The following is a 17,397-nucleotide window of genomic DNA, read 5'->3' as shown; positions in this document are numbered from 1 at the left end:
CAGCCCGGATACGGCCAGGCTCTCAACGTGGCCCTCCCCAGATGGCGGGTGCGGACGGTTGATGGGAAAGGCAAGTGGAAACTGCCAGTAAAGGTGTCACGTTCTCTTTTTCAGAGCAGTAACTTCACATATGAAGACAAGGGTTTTGACAGTAACGTCGCCACCAGTTTTTCCAAGCAGCTGACGGCGGGCAATGAGTCCGTGCCCGCAGATGTGCCGAGCCAGAAGGAGTCTGGAAAACTGGACATAAAGGAGAAGGAGGAGGGGCGCCCCGTAGGTGAGCCGGGCCCGCGACTTGCGCTCAGCACGCAGCCCTGGGCCACCTTGGCCGCAGGGCCCCGAGCCCCAGCCGTTTGACAGGCAGAGGGGCTGGCAGGCCGGGTCGGAGGGCCCCAGAGGGACAGCTTCCGGGAGCCACTCCAAGCACGGTTGCGTCCGGCGAAGGCCGGTGGTGCCAGTGTGGTGCCGGGGGCTGGGCGGTGCAGAGTGTTTCCAGGCTCCCGTTCTAAGTGAGTAAGAAGATGTTCACATGCATGTATGTATTCAACTACATACTGGTTATGGAGCGGATTAAAATTTGCATCCATATTTAAGCTAACAGAAGGCTTAAAGGAAATGCACAGCTTTGGACCACCAGGCTGGCCACAAGGGGAACTGCCCTCCTCCCTGCCCTTGGTGGCCCTTGTTGGGACATCTGAGGAGCCCTGCCTGGTGGAGGGAGGGAGGGGATGGGGAAGGGGCCGGGGGCTCTGCTGATGGGGTCGCTGAAGGCCCCAGGCTGGCTCCGTCTGGAAGTCGAGTGCATGTAACACGTGAGGACAGTTTAAAGAAGAGCCAGGAAGTCGGCAGCCCGAGCCCAGGTGGAGCTTGAGGAGGACGAGGGCCCAGGCGGCCGCGCTCACCGGACACACCGCCTCCCCAGGGGCGTCCCTCTGGCGTTGTCTTCAGCGTTCCCTTGCCTCCCTTTGCCTTTTCCCTCCACGCTCACGGTCAGAAAGGGCTGCATTTCCCCAGCGTCGGAGCCGCGGGAGCACATCCTGAGTTGTCTGGCTGTGTAGCGTTGAGCTCTGTGGGGCGTCCACATGGACTGGGCGGGGTTCCTCTGCGTAGCGGCTCCTCTCACGAACATGCCTCGGTCACAGGCCACCCCCACCGGCTCACATCAGGGGGACTTCACGGCGCGGGCCGTGCGCGCAGGGGCTCAGGCGGCGTCTCCAAGTGTGTGAGTCTCCCTGGGGCGTGTCTTTGCCGCATCGCGGGGGACGCGCGGCCTCACTCTTATTACTGCGTCTGTTCTTGTCCCGCGTGGCTGCAGCTGGGACTGCGCTACCCAGTGCAGCTGCCGCTAGTCACATCTGGCTATTCAGATTTAAATTAACCAAAATTAAGTAATAGGAGAATTTCGTTCCTCCTTCCCAGGAGCCACATTTCAAGAGCTCACAGCCACCCGCGGCCCATGGCTGGGTCCCACTGGGCAGCTCCGCGGGGTCGGTCTGGAGGCCTGGGAAGGGAGGCTCCCGTCTGCACTGCTCACGCCGCCGGTGAGGTTGCCTGTCTTTCCAGGTGCCTGTTTACCATTTGTATTTTCTTTTGTATGAAATGCCTGTTCAAGCTTTTCACCCACTTTTCTACGGGGTTGTTTGTCCTTTCTTATTTATTCATAGGAGTTCTTTCCAGATCCTGTATACTTAGCCTTTGTCAGTTAGGAGGTTGCAAAGATTGCCTCCAAGTCGAAGTCGTGGCTCGTCCTTTTACTCCCTTTATGATCTCTTTTCTTAAGTCAGAGTTCTTAATTTTATTTTATTTTTCATTTATTTATTTTTTTGGCCGTGCCACGTGGCATGTGGGATCTTAGTTCCCCAACCAGGGATCAAACCCGCACCCCTCGCATTGGAAGTGCAGAGTGTTAACCGCTGGACTGCCAGGGAAGTCCCAAAGTTCTACTTATTTATTTATTTGGCTGCGCCGGGTCTTAGGTGCGGCACGCAGGATCTTCGTTGCGGCATGAGGGATCTTTAGTTGCGTCATGCTAACTCTTAGTTGTGGCATGCATGCGGGATCTAGTTCCCTGACCAGGGATTGAACCCAGGCCCCGTGCATTGGGAGCAAAGAGTCTTAACCGCTGGACCACCGGGGAAGTCCCGGAAGTCCCGAAGTTCTTAATTTTAATGTTTGCAAATCTGCCCATCATTTCTTTTGAGGTGTGCGCTTTATGCCTTTATAGCAACTTTTCCCCTATCCCAAGGACATAAGACATGGCTCTTACGTTTGGGTCTGTGGTCCAGCTAATTTCTGTGTGTGATGTGAGGTAGATGCCAAGGCTCTTCTTTTTCCCACGTGTATGTCCCATTGTTCCTGCAAAACAGGTTGAAAATACTTTCCTTTCCCTGGTGGATTGATTTGTTATCTTTGTTGCAAATGGATTGAAAGTGTGGGTGTACTTCTGGACTCTGTATGCGATCGGTTGACCCATTTACCGCTCCTGACCAGCACTGTCCACCTGGATTACTGTAGCTCTAGGGTTAGCCTTGAAGCCACGTAGTGTTAAGTCACCCAACTTTGCTCTTTTTTTTGGCAAGGTATTTGCTTTGGATATTTTAGGTACTTGCATTTCCATATGTTTTCTTTATGTATAAATTTGTTTATTTTATTTTTAATTTATTTTCGGCTGCGTTGGGTCTTCGTTGCTGCGTGCGGGCTTTCTCTAGTTGCGTCGAGCGGGGGCTACTCTTTGTTGCAGTGTGCGGGCTTCTCATTGCAGTGGCTTCTCTTGTTGCAGAGCATGGGCTCTAGGCATGCAGGCTCCAGTAGTTGTGGCACTCGGGCTCAGCAGTCGTGGCTTGCAGGCTTAGTTGCTCCGCGGCATGTGGGATCTTCCCAGACCAGGGCTTGAAGCCGTGTCCCCCTGCATTGGCAGGCGGATTCTTAACCACTGCGCCACCAGGGAAGCCCCTGGGGGGCTGTTGATAAACGTTGGTGTGAACGTGGGATGCAGGGGTGCATGGGACCCCTGCCTCGGTATTTTTCTAATACTCCAGGAAAGCATCTTTCAAAAGACCGTTTTTGTAAACTCACACGTGGCTTCAAGACGTACTTTAAATCTACAGTAATCAGGACAGTGTGGTCCAGATAAGGACACATGGATCAGCGGATCAGAACAGAGATTACAAAACGTGGAGAGAGGAGAGACGCTGCGGTGCACACAGATGGTTCTGTTCCCAGGGGGACAGAGGGTGAGTGGGTAGGGCTCCCTCCTCACCTCCTCTGCCTCCTGTGCTGGCTCAGGGGGTCAGCTGGCCTTGACCCCCAGCACCACACGTCAGGAGGGGCCACCTTCCGCGTGGAGTTTGGGCCACCCCCCACGGGAGGTTCGTGGGGGTCCTCACATCAGCTGTGCAGCTCCCAGCGTGGGCCCCTGAGACCTGCTGGCCCAGAACCTTCCCCACGGCTGCAGCATGGGGCGTGGCAGGAGTGCTCAGAGCAAAGGGTCTGCCTCAGAGGGCTGCACACGTGGCGGACAAGTACATCACGAGTATGAGCTGCCCCAGAGCAGAGCAGCAAGGAAGCAGCAGCGTGGGCCCCTTGCCCTTTAAAGGTGGCGAGGGGGTCACCTTGATGGTTGAAAACCATCAGCCAGGACGTCCCTGGTGGCGCAGCGGCTAAGAATCCGCCTGCCAATGCAGGGGACACGGGTACGAGCCCTGGTCCGGGAAGATCCCACATGCCACAGAGCAACTAAGCCTGTGGGCCACAAGTACTGAGCCTGCGCTCTAGAGCCAGCGAGCCACAACTACTGAGCCTGCATGCCACAACTACTGAAGCCCACGTGCCTAGATCCCGTTCTCGGCAACAAGAGAAGCCACCGCAATGAGAAGCCCGCGCACTGCAACAAAGAGTAGCCCCCACTCGATGCAACTAGAGAAAGCCCGCGTGCAGCAACAAAGACCCAGTGCAGCCAAAAATAAATAAATAAATCAATTTATTTTTTTAAAAAAAGAGAAGAAAACCATCAGCCAGTTCCGTGTGGGTCTGCAGCCTGGACCTGTGACCCCGTGCTGTCTCCAGCCGAGACTTTAGGGGAAAGTGGTCCCAGGTTGGAAGAGCTTCGGGGCCCAGCCACACAAAGGCCAACCCTCTCTGGAGAAGTGCAGCTTCAGCTCAGAACTCAAGGAGCTCCACAGGTAAAGTGCCAGGAAGCACGTGCTCACAGTCAAAACCTCCTCTGCCTCTTCATTACGATACTAGCAGATGGATCCAGCAGGATGTGAGAAAGGATAATACATCATAAGCAAGCGGGGTCTGTCCTCCGAACACAAGGCTGGTTCAGCATTCAAAAACCATCCAATATTGGGCTTCCCTGGTGGCGCAGTGGTTGCGAGGCCGCCTGCCGATACAGGGGACACGGGTTCATGCCCCGGTCCGGGAAGATCCCACATGCCGCGGAGCGGCTGGGCCCGTGAGCCATGGCCGCTGAGCCTGCGCGTCTGGAGCCTGTGCTCCGCAAAAAAAAAAAGAAAAATCATCCAATATTATTCACCATATCAACAGAAGAAAGAAGAAAAAACATTATGATCGTCTTAACAGATGGAGAAAAAGCTTTTGACAAAATTCCACATCCATTTGTGATGGAAGATCTCAGTGAACTAGGAGTAGAAGAAAATTTCCTCAACCTGATGATGGGCATCTTTGAAAAACAAGAAACAAAAACTAAACCTGGGCTTCCCTGGTGGCACAGTGGTTGAGAGTCCGCCTGCCGATGCAGGGGACACGGGTTCATGCCCCGGTCCAGGAGGATCCCACATGCCGCGGAGCGGCTGGGCCCGTGAGCCATGGCCGCTGAGCCTACGCGTCCGGAGCCTGTGCTCCGCGATGGGAGAGGCCACAACAGTGAGAGGCCCGCGTACCACAAAAAAAAAAAAAAAAAAAAACCTAACAGTTACCATCATACTTGATGAAAGATTGAATGCTTCTCCTGAAGGTTGGGAGTACAGCAAAGATGCTCATTCACTCATAGCTATTCAGTGCAATAAGGCAAGAAAAGGAAATAAAAGAAATAAAATTTGAAAAGAAAAAAATAAAATCAGCTTTATTCACAGACAACATGACTGTCTATCTAGAATATCTCAAAGAATCCCCCAAAAGTTACAGAACTAGTGCGTTTAGCAAGGTCACAGGATACAATATACAAAAATCAAGCACATTTCTAGATAGAAATTAACAATTGGAAATTAAATTTTTATAAGTATCATTTATAATAGCACCGAAAACATGAACTAGTAAGTTATAAAGCTAAGAAAAAATGTTCAGGGTCTGTATGCTGAAAACTACAAAACTCTGATGAAAGAAATCAAAGGCCTCAATAAATTGGGAGATCCATGGAGCTTGTGGATGGAAAGACTCAATATTGTTAAGAGGTCGGTTCTCCCAAAACTGGCTATAGATGAATGCAATTCTAATCAAAATCTAGCAGGGCTTTTTATGGGAATTGACAAGCTGATTCTAAAATTTATATGGAGGGACTTCCCTGGTGGTCCAGTGGGTAAGACTCCAAGCTCCCAATGCAGGGGGCCTGGGTTCGATCCCTGGTCGGGGAACTAGATCCCGCATGCATGCCGCAACTAAAGATCCTGTGTGCTGCAACTAAGACCCAGTGCAGCCAAAATAAATAATAAATAAAAATTTTTAAACAAATAAAATTTATATAGAAATCTAAAGGACCTAAAATAACAAACAATTTTGAAAAAGAACAAAGTTAGAAGACTCAGACTACCTGATTGCAAGACTTCCTCTGAAGGTGGAGTAACACATAGCGTGATATTGGCAGAGGGAGAGACACAGGGTTTCAGTGGGACAGGATAAAGGGTCCAAAAATAGACCCACACAAATATGCAAAGGTAATTCCTTGGAGAAAGAAAGTCTTGTCCTCAAATGAGACCTTAACAATTAGATAAACATATGCTCCCAAATTAACCTCCATCCATTCCTCTCGCTGTAAACAAAAACTGCTCAAAATCATAGATCTAAATGTAAAACCTAAAATTATAAAACTTCTAAAAGAAACACAGGAGAAAATCTGTGTAACCTTGGTTTGGGCAAAGATTTCTTAGGTATGACATCAAAAGCATGAGCCATTCTTTAAACTGTACGGTTTAAACTATAAACTGTACATCCAAAAAAAAAAAAAACAAAAACCTCTGGACTTCATCAAAGCTAAAACTATCTGCTCTTCTAAACAGACTGTTAAGAGAATGAAAGACAAGCCACTGAGGGCTTCCCTGGTGGCGCAGTGGTTGAGAGTCTGCCTGCCGATGCAGGGGACACGGGTTCGTGCCCCGGTCTGGGAAGATCCCACATGCCGCGGAGCGGCTGGGACTGTGAGCCATGGCCGCTGGGCCTGCGCGTCCGGAGCCTGTGCTCTGCAACGGGAGAGGCCACAGCAGTGAGAGGCCCGCGTACCGCAAAAAAAGAAAAAGATAAGCCACTGACTGTCAGAAAATATTAGCAAATCACTGACCTGATAAAGAACAGATCCAAGTAAGTCAGAAAGAGAAAGACAAATACTGTATGCTGACACACATATACGGAATTTAAGGAAAAAAAATGTCATGAAGAACCTAAGGGTAAGACAGGAATAAAGACACAGACCTACTAGAGAATGGACTTGAGGATATGGGGAGGGGGAAGGGTAAGCTGTGACAAAGCGAGAGAGAGGCATGGACATATACACACTACCAAATGTAAGATAGATAGCTAGTGGGAAGCAGTCGCATGGCACAGGGAGATCAGCTCGGTGCTTTGTGACCGCCTGGAGGGGTGGGATAAGGAGGGTGGGAGGGAGGGAGATGCAAGAGGGAGGGGATATGGGAACATATGTATATGTATAACTGATTCACTTTGCTATAAAGCAGAAACTAACACACATCGTAAAGCAAGTATACTCCAATAAAGCTGTAAAAAAAAAAAAAAAAGAACAGATCCAAAATGTATAAAGAACTTTGAAACCTCAATTAGAAAACAAATAACCCAGTTTTCAAATGGGCAAATGACTTGAACAGACACTTGACCAAAGAAGATGTGTAGATGGCAAGTAAGCACATGAAAAGACGCGACAACAGTAGACAGACGGAAAAACAAATTAGAACCACGATGGGCCGTCACTACACGCCTGTTAGAAGGGCGAGATTAAACCCCAGCCCCTGACAGAAGCAAGTGCTGGTGAGGGGCTGCCGTGACTCTCGTCCGTTGCTGCTGGGAGTGCGCAGCGGTGTAGCCACTGTGGAGAGCAGTTCAGCAATTTCTTATAAAGTCGAACAAACCCCGTACAACCCAGAAACCCCACTCCTAGGTACTTACCCAAAGAAATGAAAACTAAATTCGAACAGAAACCTGCATGTGAATTCTTTGGGATTGCCGACGTCTGCTGACTGGTGAGTGGATAAACAACCTGGCACCCCTCTGCTCTGCAGCGCTACTCAGCAATGAAAAGGAATGAACTGGGGACCCACACGCAACACGGATGCACCTCACGACATCACACTAATGAAAAACGTCAGACGCAGAAAACTGCAAACCATGTGATTCCATTTATGTGTCATTCTGGAAAAGGCAAAACTGTAGGGACAGAACACGGACCAGTGGTTGCCAGGAGCCAGGGAGGGATTGACTACTAAGGGGCACAGGGAGAGCTGGGCTGGGAGGTGATGGAAACGTTCTGTATCTTGATTGTGGTGGGGGATACACCCTGTATGCATTTGTCAAAGCTTTCAGAAGTTTACACTAAAAAAAAGAAATGGGGGAGAAATCCCTCAACACAAACGACAGACAGCATTACGATCTTGCATGCTTCAGATATATGATGAGACACTGAAAATAAAACAAGCACACTTAATACTTTGAAAAATATCACAAAGGAATAAGATCAAATAGAATTGAAATGAGGGACTTCCCTGGTGGCGCAGTGGTTAAGAATCCGCCTGCCAATGCAGGGGACATGGGTTCGAGACCTGGTCCGGGAAGATCCCACATGCCGCGGAGCGGCTGAGCCCGTGCGCCACAACTAGTGAGCCTGTGCTCTAGAGCCTGTGCTCTGCAACAAGAGAAGCCACCGCAATGAGATGCCCGCGCACCGCAGCAAAGAGTAGCCCTGCTTGCCGCAACTAAAGAAAGCCCCCGCGCAGCAGCGAAGACCCAACACAACCCAAAATAAATAAGTTTATTTTTAAAAAAAAATAAAGAAAATGAACCAAATAAAACTTCTAGCAGTAAGAATATGATCACTGAAAACAAACAAAACCCCAATCACTGGGTTAAACTGTGGATTAGACACTGCTGAAGAGACAATTAGGGAACTAGAAGATAGAGATGGAAACATGAAAGAAGCAGTACAACACGTGTACTGTTGAGGATGAGTAAGGAGCGACTTGTCCGTTGGAATCTGGAAAAGACAGTATTTAAAGAGCTACTTGCTGAGAATGTTCTAAAGTGTCGAAATGCCTCTAACTCCAGGAAGTGAGTAAATATCCACTCTGTGACTGACAGAACAGAATGGACGCGTGGAGCAGATACACTGCACACATGATTAATGAAAGTCTTCCTAATCGTTAACAAGCCTGATTCTAGAATTAGTGGAAGCGCACCATATTCCCAGCAAACTGACCAACACGATTCCACCCTGGGTCACCAAGGGACCCCAGCCAGCATCCATGCAAGATGAAGCAGCTGACCCCAGGGTCTGGCCTGGACTCAGGGCGTAGGGAAGGACCCCGTGGGCCCATGTCTGGGCTCTCACCGAGGTAACTCCTGAAGCAGACAAGGACGTAAACAGTGGGGTGACGGGAGCCAGCTGACCCACTCGCCCCACCCAACCTGGTGACAGCCACAGCTGCTGGCTGCATGAGAAGTCTGCCACACTGGAGGAGCCAGAACTGGGGGCCTCTGCCTTTACGACCCCAGGCCCCAGAAATGGTGCATACCGCCCTGTGGTAGCCTGGGGCAGGCCGCAGCAGTGCACCTGGGGTCTCCACAGGGCCAGGCTGGCAGCCCAGCTGGGGAAGGACTCAGAAAGGACGCTGACCTTCACCTCTCCTATCAAACTGGGTCTGTTCACTTGCAAAGTCAACAGGAAGACCTTCTCAGATGAGAGGAAACAGGGTCTACCCTTCCTGATGGATGGCCTGCCATTCTTGGGGTGCCCCCCCAAATCCCGAGGGGTGGGCCGGGATCCATGGTCCACCAGTGGGGAAGAGATGTTCAAAACATGCAGGCAACGTGCACACAGACAAGGCTAAATGAGTGTGAAAATGAGGCTGCGAACATGTTATCATCACCTGAAAGTGGACACTGTGTTACATTTCCAGGGCCCAGCAGCCCCTCGGGCTCCGGTGGGTCCCTGGGAAATGGCTGACCCCCTCCCCACGCCCCACCCTGGCCCAGCCCTGACACAGCACCCTGCTGTTTCCTCCTCTTCATACAAACCCCCTTGAGCCCACTTTCCACTCCTCCTGCTTTGAAGTGAAGCCCCAGATGGTCCACTTCTCGGCCGTCCCCTCTCCAGTGCGCTGCTCTCAGGCCACTGCACCCACCGGGCCGCCCTGGGGCCAGCATCCTTCCCCCACCCCCTTCCCTGCACTGGGGCTTTGGACAACTAGGGACCCTCTGCCACCCCAGCCTCCTGCTCCAGAGGTCGCAGTGCCCACTGTCCAAGTGGCCTGGGGCTTGAGCTGGGGGTCCCCGAGTTCCCGAGGTCCCTGACCAGGAGATGGCCACGGGGGGAGGGGGTCTGCGGGGGCACATCCATGCAAACCTGGGGCCACAATGATAGCCTCCTGTGGCCCTGAGCCCTGGGAAAGGGTGGGGTTGCTGGAGATGGTATTGGCAGGAGGAGCTGTCTGCGCAGGAGGGCTGGGGTGGCCCCACGAGCCCCAGAACAGCACCTGGTCTGGGCGAGGGCGGGGGCCGGATGGTGCCCTAGCGCCCCAGCTCCCCCTCGGGCCTCACGGCCCCGGGAGGCCGGGTTGGGGGTGGCCACGCCCCGGGGGTGGCGGAACTGCCCAGCCGTGCCTGGCCAGCCTCACACCTGGACCTTTCTCTTCCAGAATCAGAGGGAGTGACCTCGCCCACCATCGTGGCTGTACCTCCCAACGAGGAGCAGACGGAGTTCTCACTGGGAGAGGTCAGGCCCACCTTCTTCCGGCCCCCAGGGTGGTCTGTCCATCTGACCAGAGCCGGACTAGACTAGTCTGGCCGCTGGACTCGCCTCCTCTGGGCAGTTAGCTGTCTCAGCCGGTGTCCGGCTGCCCCGTCTCAGACTGGGGCCGGGCGGGTCCAGAGCCGCAGAGGCAGGGCCCTGGGTACCCCTAGTCCAGCTCAGAGGAGACACCAATGCAGGGCCTTCCCAGCCAGAGCGTGGGGGCTGTGCATGTGTGTGCAAGGACCGTGTCATCAGGAGAGCGAGTGCACACGTGGGGGCTGCCACCACTCGCCCCCGCAGTGACCCGGCTGTGGTGAGGCCACGGGAGACACCATGACGGGAACGTGAAGGCTGAGCGGCCCTGCCTACCTCTCTTGCCGTGCAGATAACAGAGGGGGAGATTGGCCCCTTCAGCACCATCAAAGTGCCCGTCATCTTCACCCCGATTGTCCCAGGAACGGTCTCCACCAGGTTCAAGGTCGTGTTTAAGAATCAGCAGTGCCCAACTGTGAGTATCCTGCTGCTCCCTGGGCACGGGGTCCCCGCCCTCTGCGTCCCTCCACCACGACCACGTGAGGCTGCTGCCCGCACTGCCCACGCTTGCATGGCTAGTCAGTGACACACATGGCTAACAACATAGCCAACACATGCACACCTGTGAACACACACACACACAGACACACACACACACACACACACACACCTTGCACTTAATCACTAGGGATGTCTTTCTTAATTTCCCAGTAATTAAAATTTGTCATCATTACTTTTTAGATTTATTTATTTGTAAGTTTATTAAGTTGAATTATGCTCAGACAATATAATCTGCAAAGTCTTTTTTTTAATTTGTTAGTTTTCTTTGTGACCAAGGGCAAGATTGACTTTATAAGTATGAAATGTGCATATGAAGAAAGTGTATTTAGTGTCTGTAAACAGATTTATTAGCTGGATTAGTCACGTTATTCATACCCCTCCGTGGGTTTTTTTTTTTTCAAGTCATTTGCCAATTTTTCTATTGTATTTTGTTTCTTACTAGGATTCTGAGTTTGTGGAGGTATTTTTTTTAGTTACAGGCGTACAGCATAGTGATTCAAAAATTCTATAGAGTATATTCCATTTAAAGCCATTATAGGGAGTTCCCCGGTGGTCCAGGGTACGACTCAGCACTTTCACTGCTGTGGGCCTGGGTTCAATCCCTGGTCGGGGAACTAAGATCCCCCAAGCCGTGCAGCGCAGCCAAAAAAAAAGAAAATAGTTATGCAGTTCAGTTATAGTCCCCGTGCTGTCCCGTATATCCTTGCAGCTTATCTATGTTTTAAAATATTTATTTATTTATTTATTTGGCTGCGCCGGGTCTTAGTTGTGCCGTGCGGGATCTTTTAGTTGCGGCATGCGGGATCTAGTTCTCAGACCAGGGATCGAATCTGGGCCCCCTGCATTGGGAGGGCAGAGTCTTAGCCACTGGACCACCAGGGAAGTCCCTGTAGCTTATCTATTTTATACATAGTAGTTTGTGTCCCTTAATCCTGTACCCCTATCTTGCCCCTCCCCGACCCTTCTCCCCACTGGTACCCACTAGTTTGTCCTTTATATCTGTGTGTCTGTTTCTGTTTTGTTATATTCATTCAGTTGTTTTATTTTCTAGATTCCACATATAAGTGATAACATACAGTGTTTGTCTTTCTCTGTCTGACTTACTTCACTAAGCATGATACCCTCTAGGTCCATCCATGTGGCTGCAAACGTCAGGGTTTCATTCTTTTCATGGCTGAGTAGTATTCTGTTGTATATATGCACCATGTCTTCTTCATCCATTCCTCTGTTGATGGACACCTAGGTTGCTTCCATATCTTAGCTATTGTAAATACTGCTGCCATGAACATTGGGGTGCATATATCTTTTCAAATTAGTGTTTTTGTTTCTTGCAGATGTATACCCAAGAGTGGAATTGCTGGGTCATATGGTAGTTATATTTTTAGCTTTTTGAGGAATTTCCATACTGTTTTACACAGTGGTTGCACCAGTTTATGTTCCCACCAGCAGTGCCTGAGGGCTCCCTTTTCTCCACATCCTCTCCAATGCTTGTTATTTGTAGACTTTTTGATGAAAGCCATTCTGACAGGTGCGAGGTGATATCTCACTGTGGCTTTGATTTGGATTTCCCTGATGGTTGTCAATGCTGAGGATCTTTTTATGTGCCTGTTGACCATGTGCATGTCCTCTTTGGAAACATGTCTATTCAGGTCTTCTACTCATTTTTTTAAACTTGTTTATTTTTTATTTTTTTGGCCATGCCACATAGCATGCGGGATCTTAGTTCCCTGACCAGGGATCAAACCCGGGCTCCCTGCAGTGGAAGCGTGGATTCCTAACCACTGGAGCACCAGGGAATTCCCTTCTGCTCATTTTTTAATTAGGTCGTTTGTTTTTTGATATTGGGTTGTATGAGCTGTTATATATATTTTGGATATTAATCCCTTATCATTCATATCATTTGCAAATATTTTCTCCCATTCAGTAGGTTGTCTTTTCAATTTTGTCAGTGGTTTCTTTCGCTGCACAAAAGCTTTTATGTTTAATTAGGTCCCATTTGTTTATTTTTGCTTTTGCTTCCTTTGCCTTGGGAGACAGATCCAAAAAAATACTGCTACAATTTATGTCACAGAGTGTCCTGCCTACACTTTCTTCTAAGAGCTTTATAGCTTCCGGTCTTACATTTAGGTCTTCAATACATTTTGAGTGTATTTTTGTGTATGGTGTTAGAGAATGTTCTAATTTCATTCTTTTACATGTAACTGTCCAGTTTTCCCAGCACCACTTGTTGAAGAGATTGTCTTTTCTCCATTGTATGTTCTTTCATCCTTTGTCATAGATTAGGTGACCATAAGTGCATGGGTTTATCTCTGGGCTCTCTTTCCTGTTTCATTGATCTATGTGTCTGTTTTTGTGCCAGTACCATGCAGTTTTGGTGCTTGTAGCTTTGCAGTATAGTCTGGAGTTCAGGGAGGATGATTCCCCCAGCTTTGTTCTTCTTTGTCAAGATGCTTTGGCTTCCCTCCATTTTCCTTCCACACATCTATCTTCCCTTATGACCCGATCTTTGACAAGTTCTCCTTACACTTTTTTTTTTTAACATCTTTATTGGAGTATAACTGCTTTACAATGGTGTGTTAGTTTCTGCTTCATAACAAAGTGAATCAGCTATACATACACATATATCCCCATATCTCCTCCCTCTTGTGTCTCCCTCCCACCCTCCCTATCCCACCCCTCTAGGTAGTCACAAAGCACCAAGCTGATCTCCCTGTGCTATGCAGCTGCTTCCCACTAGCTATCTATTTTACATTTGGTAGTGTATATATGTCCATGCAACTCTCTCACTTCGTCCTAGCTTACCCTTCCCCCTTCCCGTGTCCTCAAGTCCATTCTCTAAGTCTGCGTCTTTATTCCTGTCCTGCCCCTAGGTTCTTCAGATCCATTTCTTCTCTTTTTTTTTTTTAGATTCCATAAATATGTGTTAGCATACGATATTTGTTTTTCTCTTTCTGACTTAATTCACTCTGTATGACAGTCTCTAGGTCCATCCACCTCACTACAAATAACTCAGTTTTGTTCCTTTTTATGGCTGAGTAATATTCCATTGTATACATGTGCCGCATCATCTTTATGCATACATCCGACAATGGACTCTTAGGTTGTTTCCATGTCCTGGCTATTGTTAGTAGAGCTGCAATGAACATTTTGGTACATGACTCTTTTTGAATTATGGTTTTCTCAGGGTATGTGCCCAGTAGTGGGATTGCTGGGTCGTATGGTAGTTCTATTTCTATTTTTTTAAGGAACCGCCATACTGTGCTCCATAGTGGCTGTACCAATTCCCATTCCCACCAGCAGTGCGAGAGGGCTCCTTACAGTTCTAACAGAGGGCTGTGTTCAGCTGCTTTATTGTTTCACGCATGAGGGTTTATCGTCGTTTTCTTATCGTGAATTGTGCCTTTCACCAGAACCAAACATCCCCCTTCATCCTGCTGCTCCTGGCACCTCTATATCCAGCCGATCCCACAATAACGACAGGGCCACTCCTGCTTTCCTCTGCTTCACCTTCTCCTCATATCCCTTTGTCCTCCCCCCGGCCCCGGCCGATATTTATCCTTTTTTAATGACTTCATGTGTCTTTTAAGGAGCCAGGTTTTGTCTGTGGACCCAGACTAATGTTGTCTGCCTTTAGGGGGAGAATCCAGTGCATTTGCAGCATAATATTGACACACTTTGTTTTACTACTTCCATTAGATTTGTCTACTATTCATTTTATCATACTGTTTCCTCACTTTCAGTTTTCTTGTTTTCATTGGTTTGATCAAGTTGCTACTTATTCCTTTTTTCCCTGTTATTTGGAAATTCTACTTTCATTCAATGAACGGTCCCCTCCCCTTTCCCAGCCCTTAAATCCCACATGACTTTCTATTTCTTTTTTATAATTTTTTTTTTTTTTTTTTGGCTGCATTGGGTCTTTTGTGGGCTTTCTCTAGTTGTGGCGAGCGGAGGCTACTCTTCGTTGCGGTGCGTGGGCTTCTCATTGCGGTGGCTTCTCTTGTTGCAGAGCACGGGCTCTAGGCGTGCAGGCTTCAGCAGTTGTGGCACACAGGCTCAGTAACTGTGGCTCACGGGCTCTAGAGTGCAGGCTCAGTAGTTGTGGCACACGGGCTTAGTTGATCCATGGCATGTGGGATCTTCCCAGACCAGGACTCAAACCCATGTCCCCTGCAGGCAGGCAAATTCTTAACCCCTGTGCCACCAGGGAAGCCCTGACTTTCTATTTTTTAGGTGCAAGAGGACCATCCTCCAAGACGGATAGTTCACTCCACCACCACTTCCTTATGGCCAAAATAAGACACGATTTTGGGTCCCTTTTATTTATCCTCTTTCTTGGCCCTCGATGTCTCGGTTTCACTTAACTGTCATTAGAATTATTAGCATCTCCTCCGACTCTGCCCCCACTGCCTCAGGAGTTCTGACCCAACTCCATGGTCCACGATTCCAGGCAGGTGGCCATGTCCAGGTGTGACCGTTTGATGATTCTGTGCTCACCACACTCTCCTCTCCTCTCGCCATCAGGAGTCTCTGCTCTGGTGTGTTTTCCATATAGGAATGAGTCTGTCAGGGGCCAGGGATTTGAGACACAATATTCATTTATTTGTAACGGAAACCCCAAGGAATAGGCCATACCCTACAATACCCCACAATGTACCATAATACTCACACTGTTCCCACATGTCCACAGTAACCATGGAGTCCCACAGTTCCCCGCGGTAGCCCCATAGGTCCCCACAGAGCCCCTGCTGTGGTGTCAGGAAGGAACAGGGACCAGACCTGGGTAACTGAGCACTTGGAGAGGATGGCCTGGCTGGGGCTGTGACCTCGGGTCAAGGACGCTCCAGCCCACGGGGGCCCTGCCAGGCGAGCCGGGGCAGTGAACGCCCTGACCACTCTCCTACCCCACCTCCTCACCCGGGTGTGGTACACACGCAGCCCCTGGGGTGGCTCCCGGCCTCCAGGGGTGAACGGGGTCTGGATTCCCATCCTGCCCGCCTGCTTTCCTGAGGTGGGTCCCTCGTGACATGTGCTGGGTTCTGCCGGCCTGTGGACCCCTCCCTTCCAGGGGTGTGAGGACGCTGCCCACTGTCTCCGCGTGAGGATGGTCCCAGCGCAGGCTGGCCTTTCGTTTCCGTGTCTGTGCCTTTCTTACCCTCCCTGGCTGGCTCCTCCGTGGACGGGGCCTTCCTGTGCCGACCACCCCGTCTGCTTCACGGACGCCTGTCCCCCGGCCTTGTGTGTCACGTGTCACCGCACGTGTCCGCCTGCTCGCCTGGCCCTGATTCAGGTGCCGGCGGGACCAGTGTCTTTGTGACCTGCCTGGCCGTGAGGTCAGGACGCTGCTCCGGGCCTCAGCGCCTCTCGGCAGCAGCCCCCCCGCCCCCCTCGGTGGACCACCGTTCACCTGCTGTCACCACTGCCTTTGAGTGGGGTGGCCGTGCTTCTCCTCAGACCCCCTCCTGACTCTCCCGGCTGCTCCGTCTCTCTGGCCTCTCCCGGCTGCTCCGTCTCTCTGGCCTCTCCCGGCTGCCCCGTCTCTCTGGCCTCTCCCGGCTGCTCCGTCTCTCTGGCCTCTCCCGGCTGCTCCGTTTCTCTGGACTCTCCCGGCTGCTCCGTCTCTCTGGCCTCTCCCGGCTGCTCCGTCTCTCTGGCCTCTCCCGGCTGCTCCGTCTCTCTGGCCTCTCCCGGCTGCTCCGTCTCTCTGGCCTCTCCCGGCTGCCCCGTCTCTCTGGCCGCGCTTTCCTTTTATTCCGTCCATCTTGTCTCTGGCCCTGGAGGTGGGTTGTATGTTTCAGTGACCCTGTGGCCTCGGATCTGGCGCTGGTGTGTTCTAAGGTCACAGCCCTGCAGGTGGTAGAAAGGGAAGCCCTCCACCCAGTTGTGTGGGCTGGTGGTCACTGTTCCTGCCTGAGGGGGGCTGCTGTGCACAGGCTCTCTCTGCAGGACATCCTGGTCTGACTGCAGGAAGCCGACGCCAGGGTCCGAGGTGGGGAGAAGCACGTGCCTACTGGGCCCTTCGCGAGCCCTGAGCTTCCGTTTGTATCAGCTGCGTGAACTGCCTGTGTGATGCATGAGTCTGCAGTAAAACGGCTGTTGGTTTTTTCGATAAATTTATTTGTTTTTTTATTTTTGGCCGTATTTTTGGGTCTTCGTTGCTGCACACGGCTTCCTCTAGTTGCGGCGAGCGGGAGCTACTCTTCGTTGCAGTGCGCGGGCTCTAGGCGTGAGGGCTTCAGTAGTTGTGGCTCGCGGACCCTAGAGCACAGGCTCAGTAGTTGGGGCGCACGGGCTTAGTTGCTCCGCGGCATGTGGGATCTTCCCGGACCAGGGCTCGAACCCATGTCCCCGGCATTGGCAGGCGGACTCTTAACCACTGCACCACCAGGGAAGTCCAGGTTTTTTTAAACAGCTAAAAATGTTGATATTTGTGAAGCTGCGTGGTGGGTACGTGACAATCCATCGTACCATTCTATCTTTTTATGTTTAAAAAATTTGAAAATAAGAAGGATTGTTTAAATTATATGATGTAAAAAGTGCCATGATCCCCAAAACATGGCCAGTTTGATTATTAGCCTTCCAGTTTTTGTAAGAGTCACAAAACACTGCCGCTGAGC

The 17,397-nt window shown here is 50.6% G+C and overlaps 1 protein-coding gene across 1 annotated transcript in view; it reads left to right on the top strand.

Moving 5' to 3' along the window:
* CFAP74 (cilia and flagella associated protein 74) overlaps positions 1–17,397 on the top strand; it is a 79,101-nt gene that overhangs the window by 44,845 nt on the left and 16,859 nt on the right. The window contains exons 18-20 of the mRNA XM_079916860.1: positions 115–277; positions 10,095–10,171; positions 10,575–10,697. Coding sequence (XP_079772986.1) covers positions 115–277; positions 10,095–10,171; positions 10,575–10,697 — 363 coding nt within the window. The remainder of the gene's footprint in view (positions 1–114; positions 278–10,094; positions 10,172–10,574; positions 10,698–17,397) is intronic.

This window comes from Stenella coeruleoalba, assembly GCF_951394435.1.
Source record: "Stenella coeruleoalba genome assembly, chromosome: 1".
Classification (NCBI taxonomy): Eukaryota; Metazoa; Chordata; class Mammalia; order Artiodactyla; family Delphinidae; genus Stenella; species Stenella coeruleoalba.
Note: the sequence above shows the minus strand (reverse complement) of the source record. Positions and strands in the feature narration are given on the sequence as shown.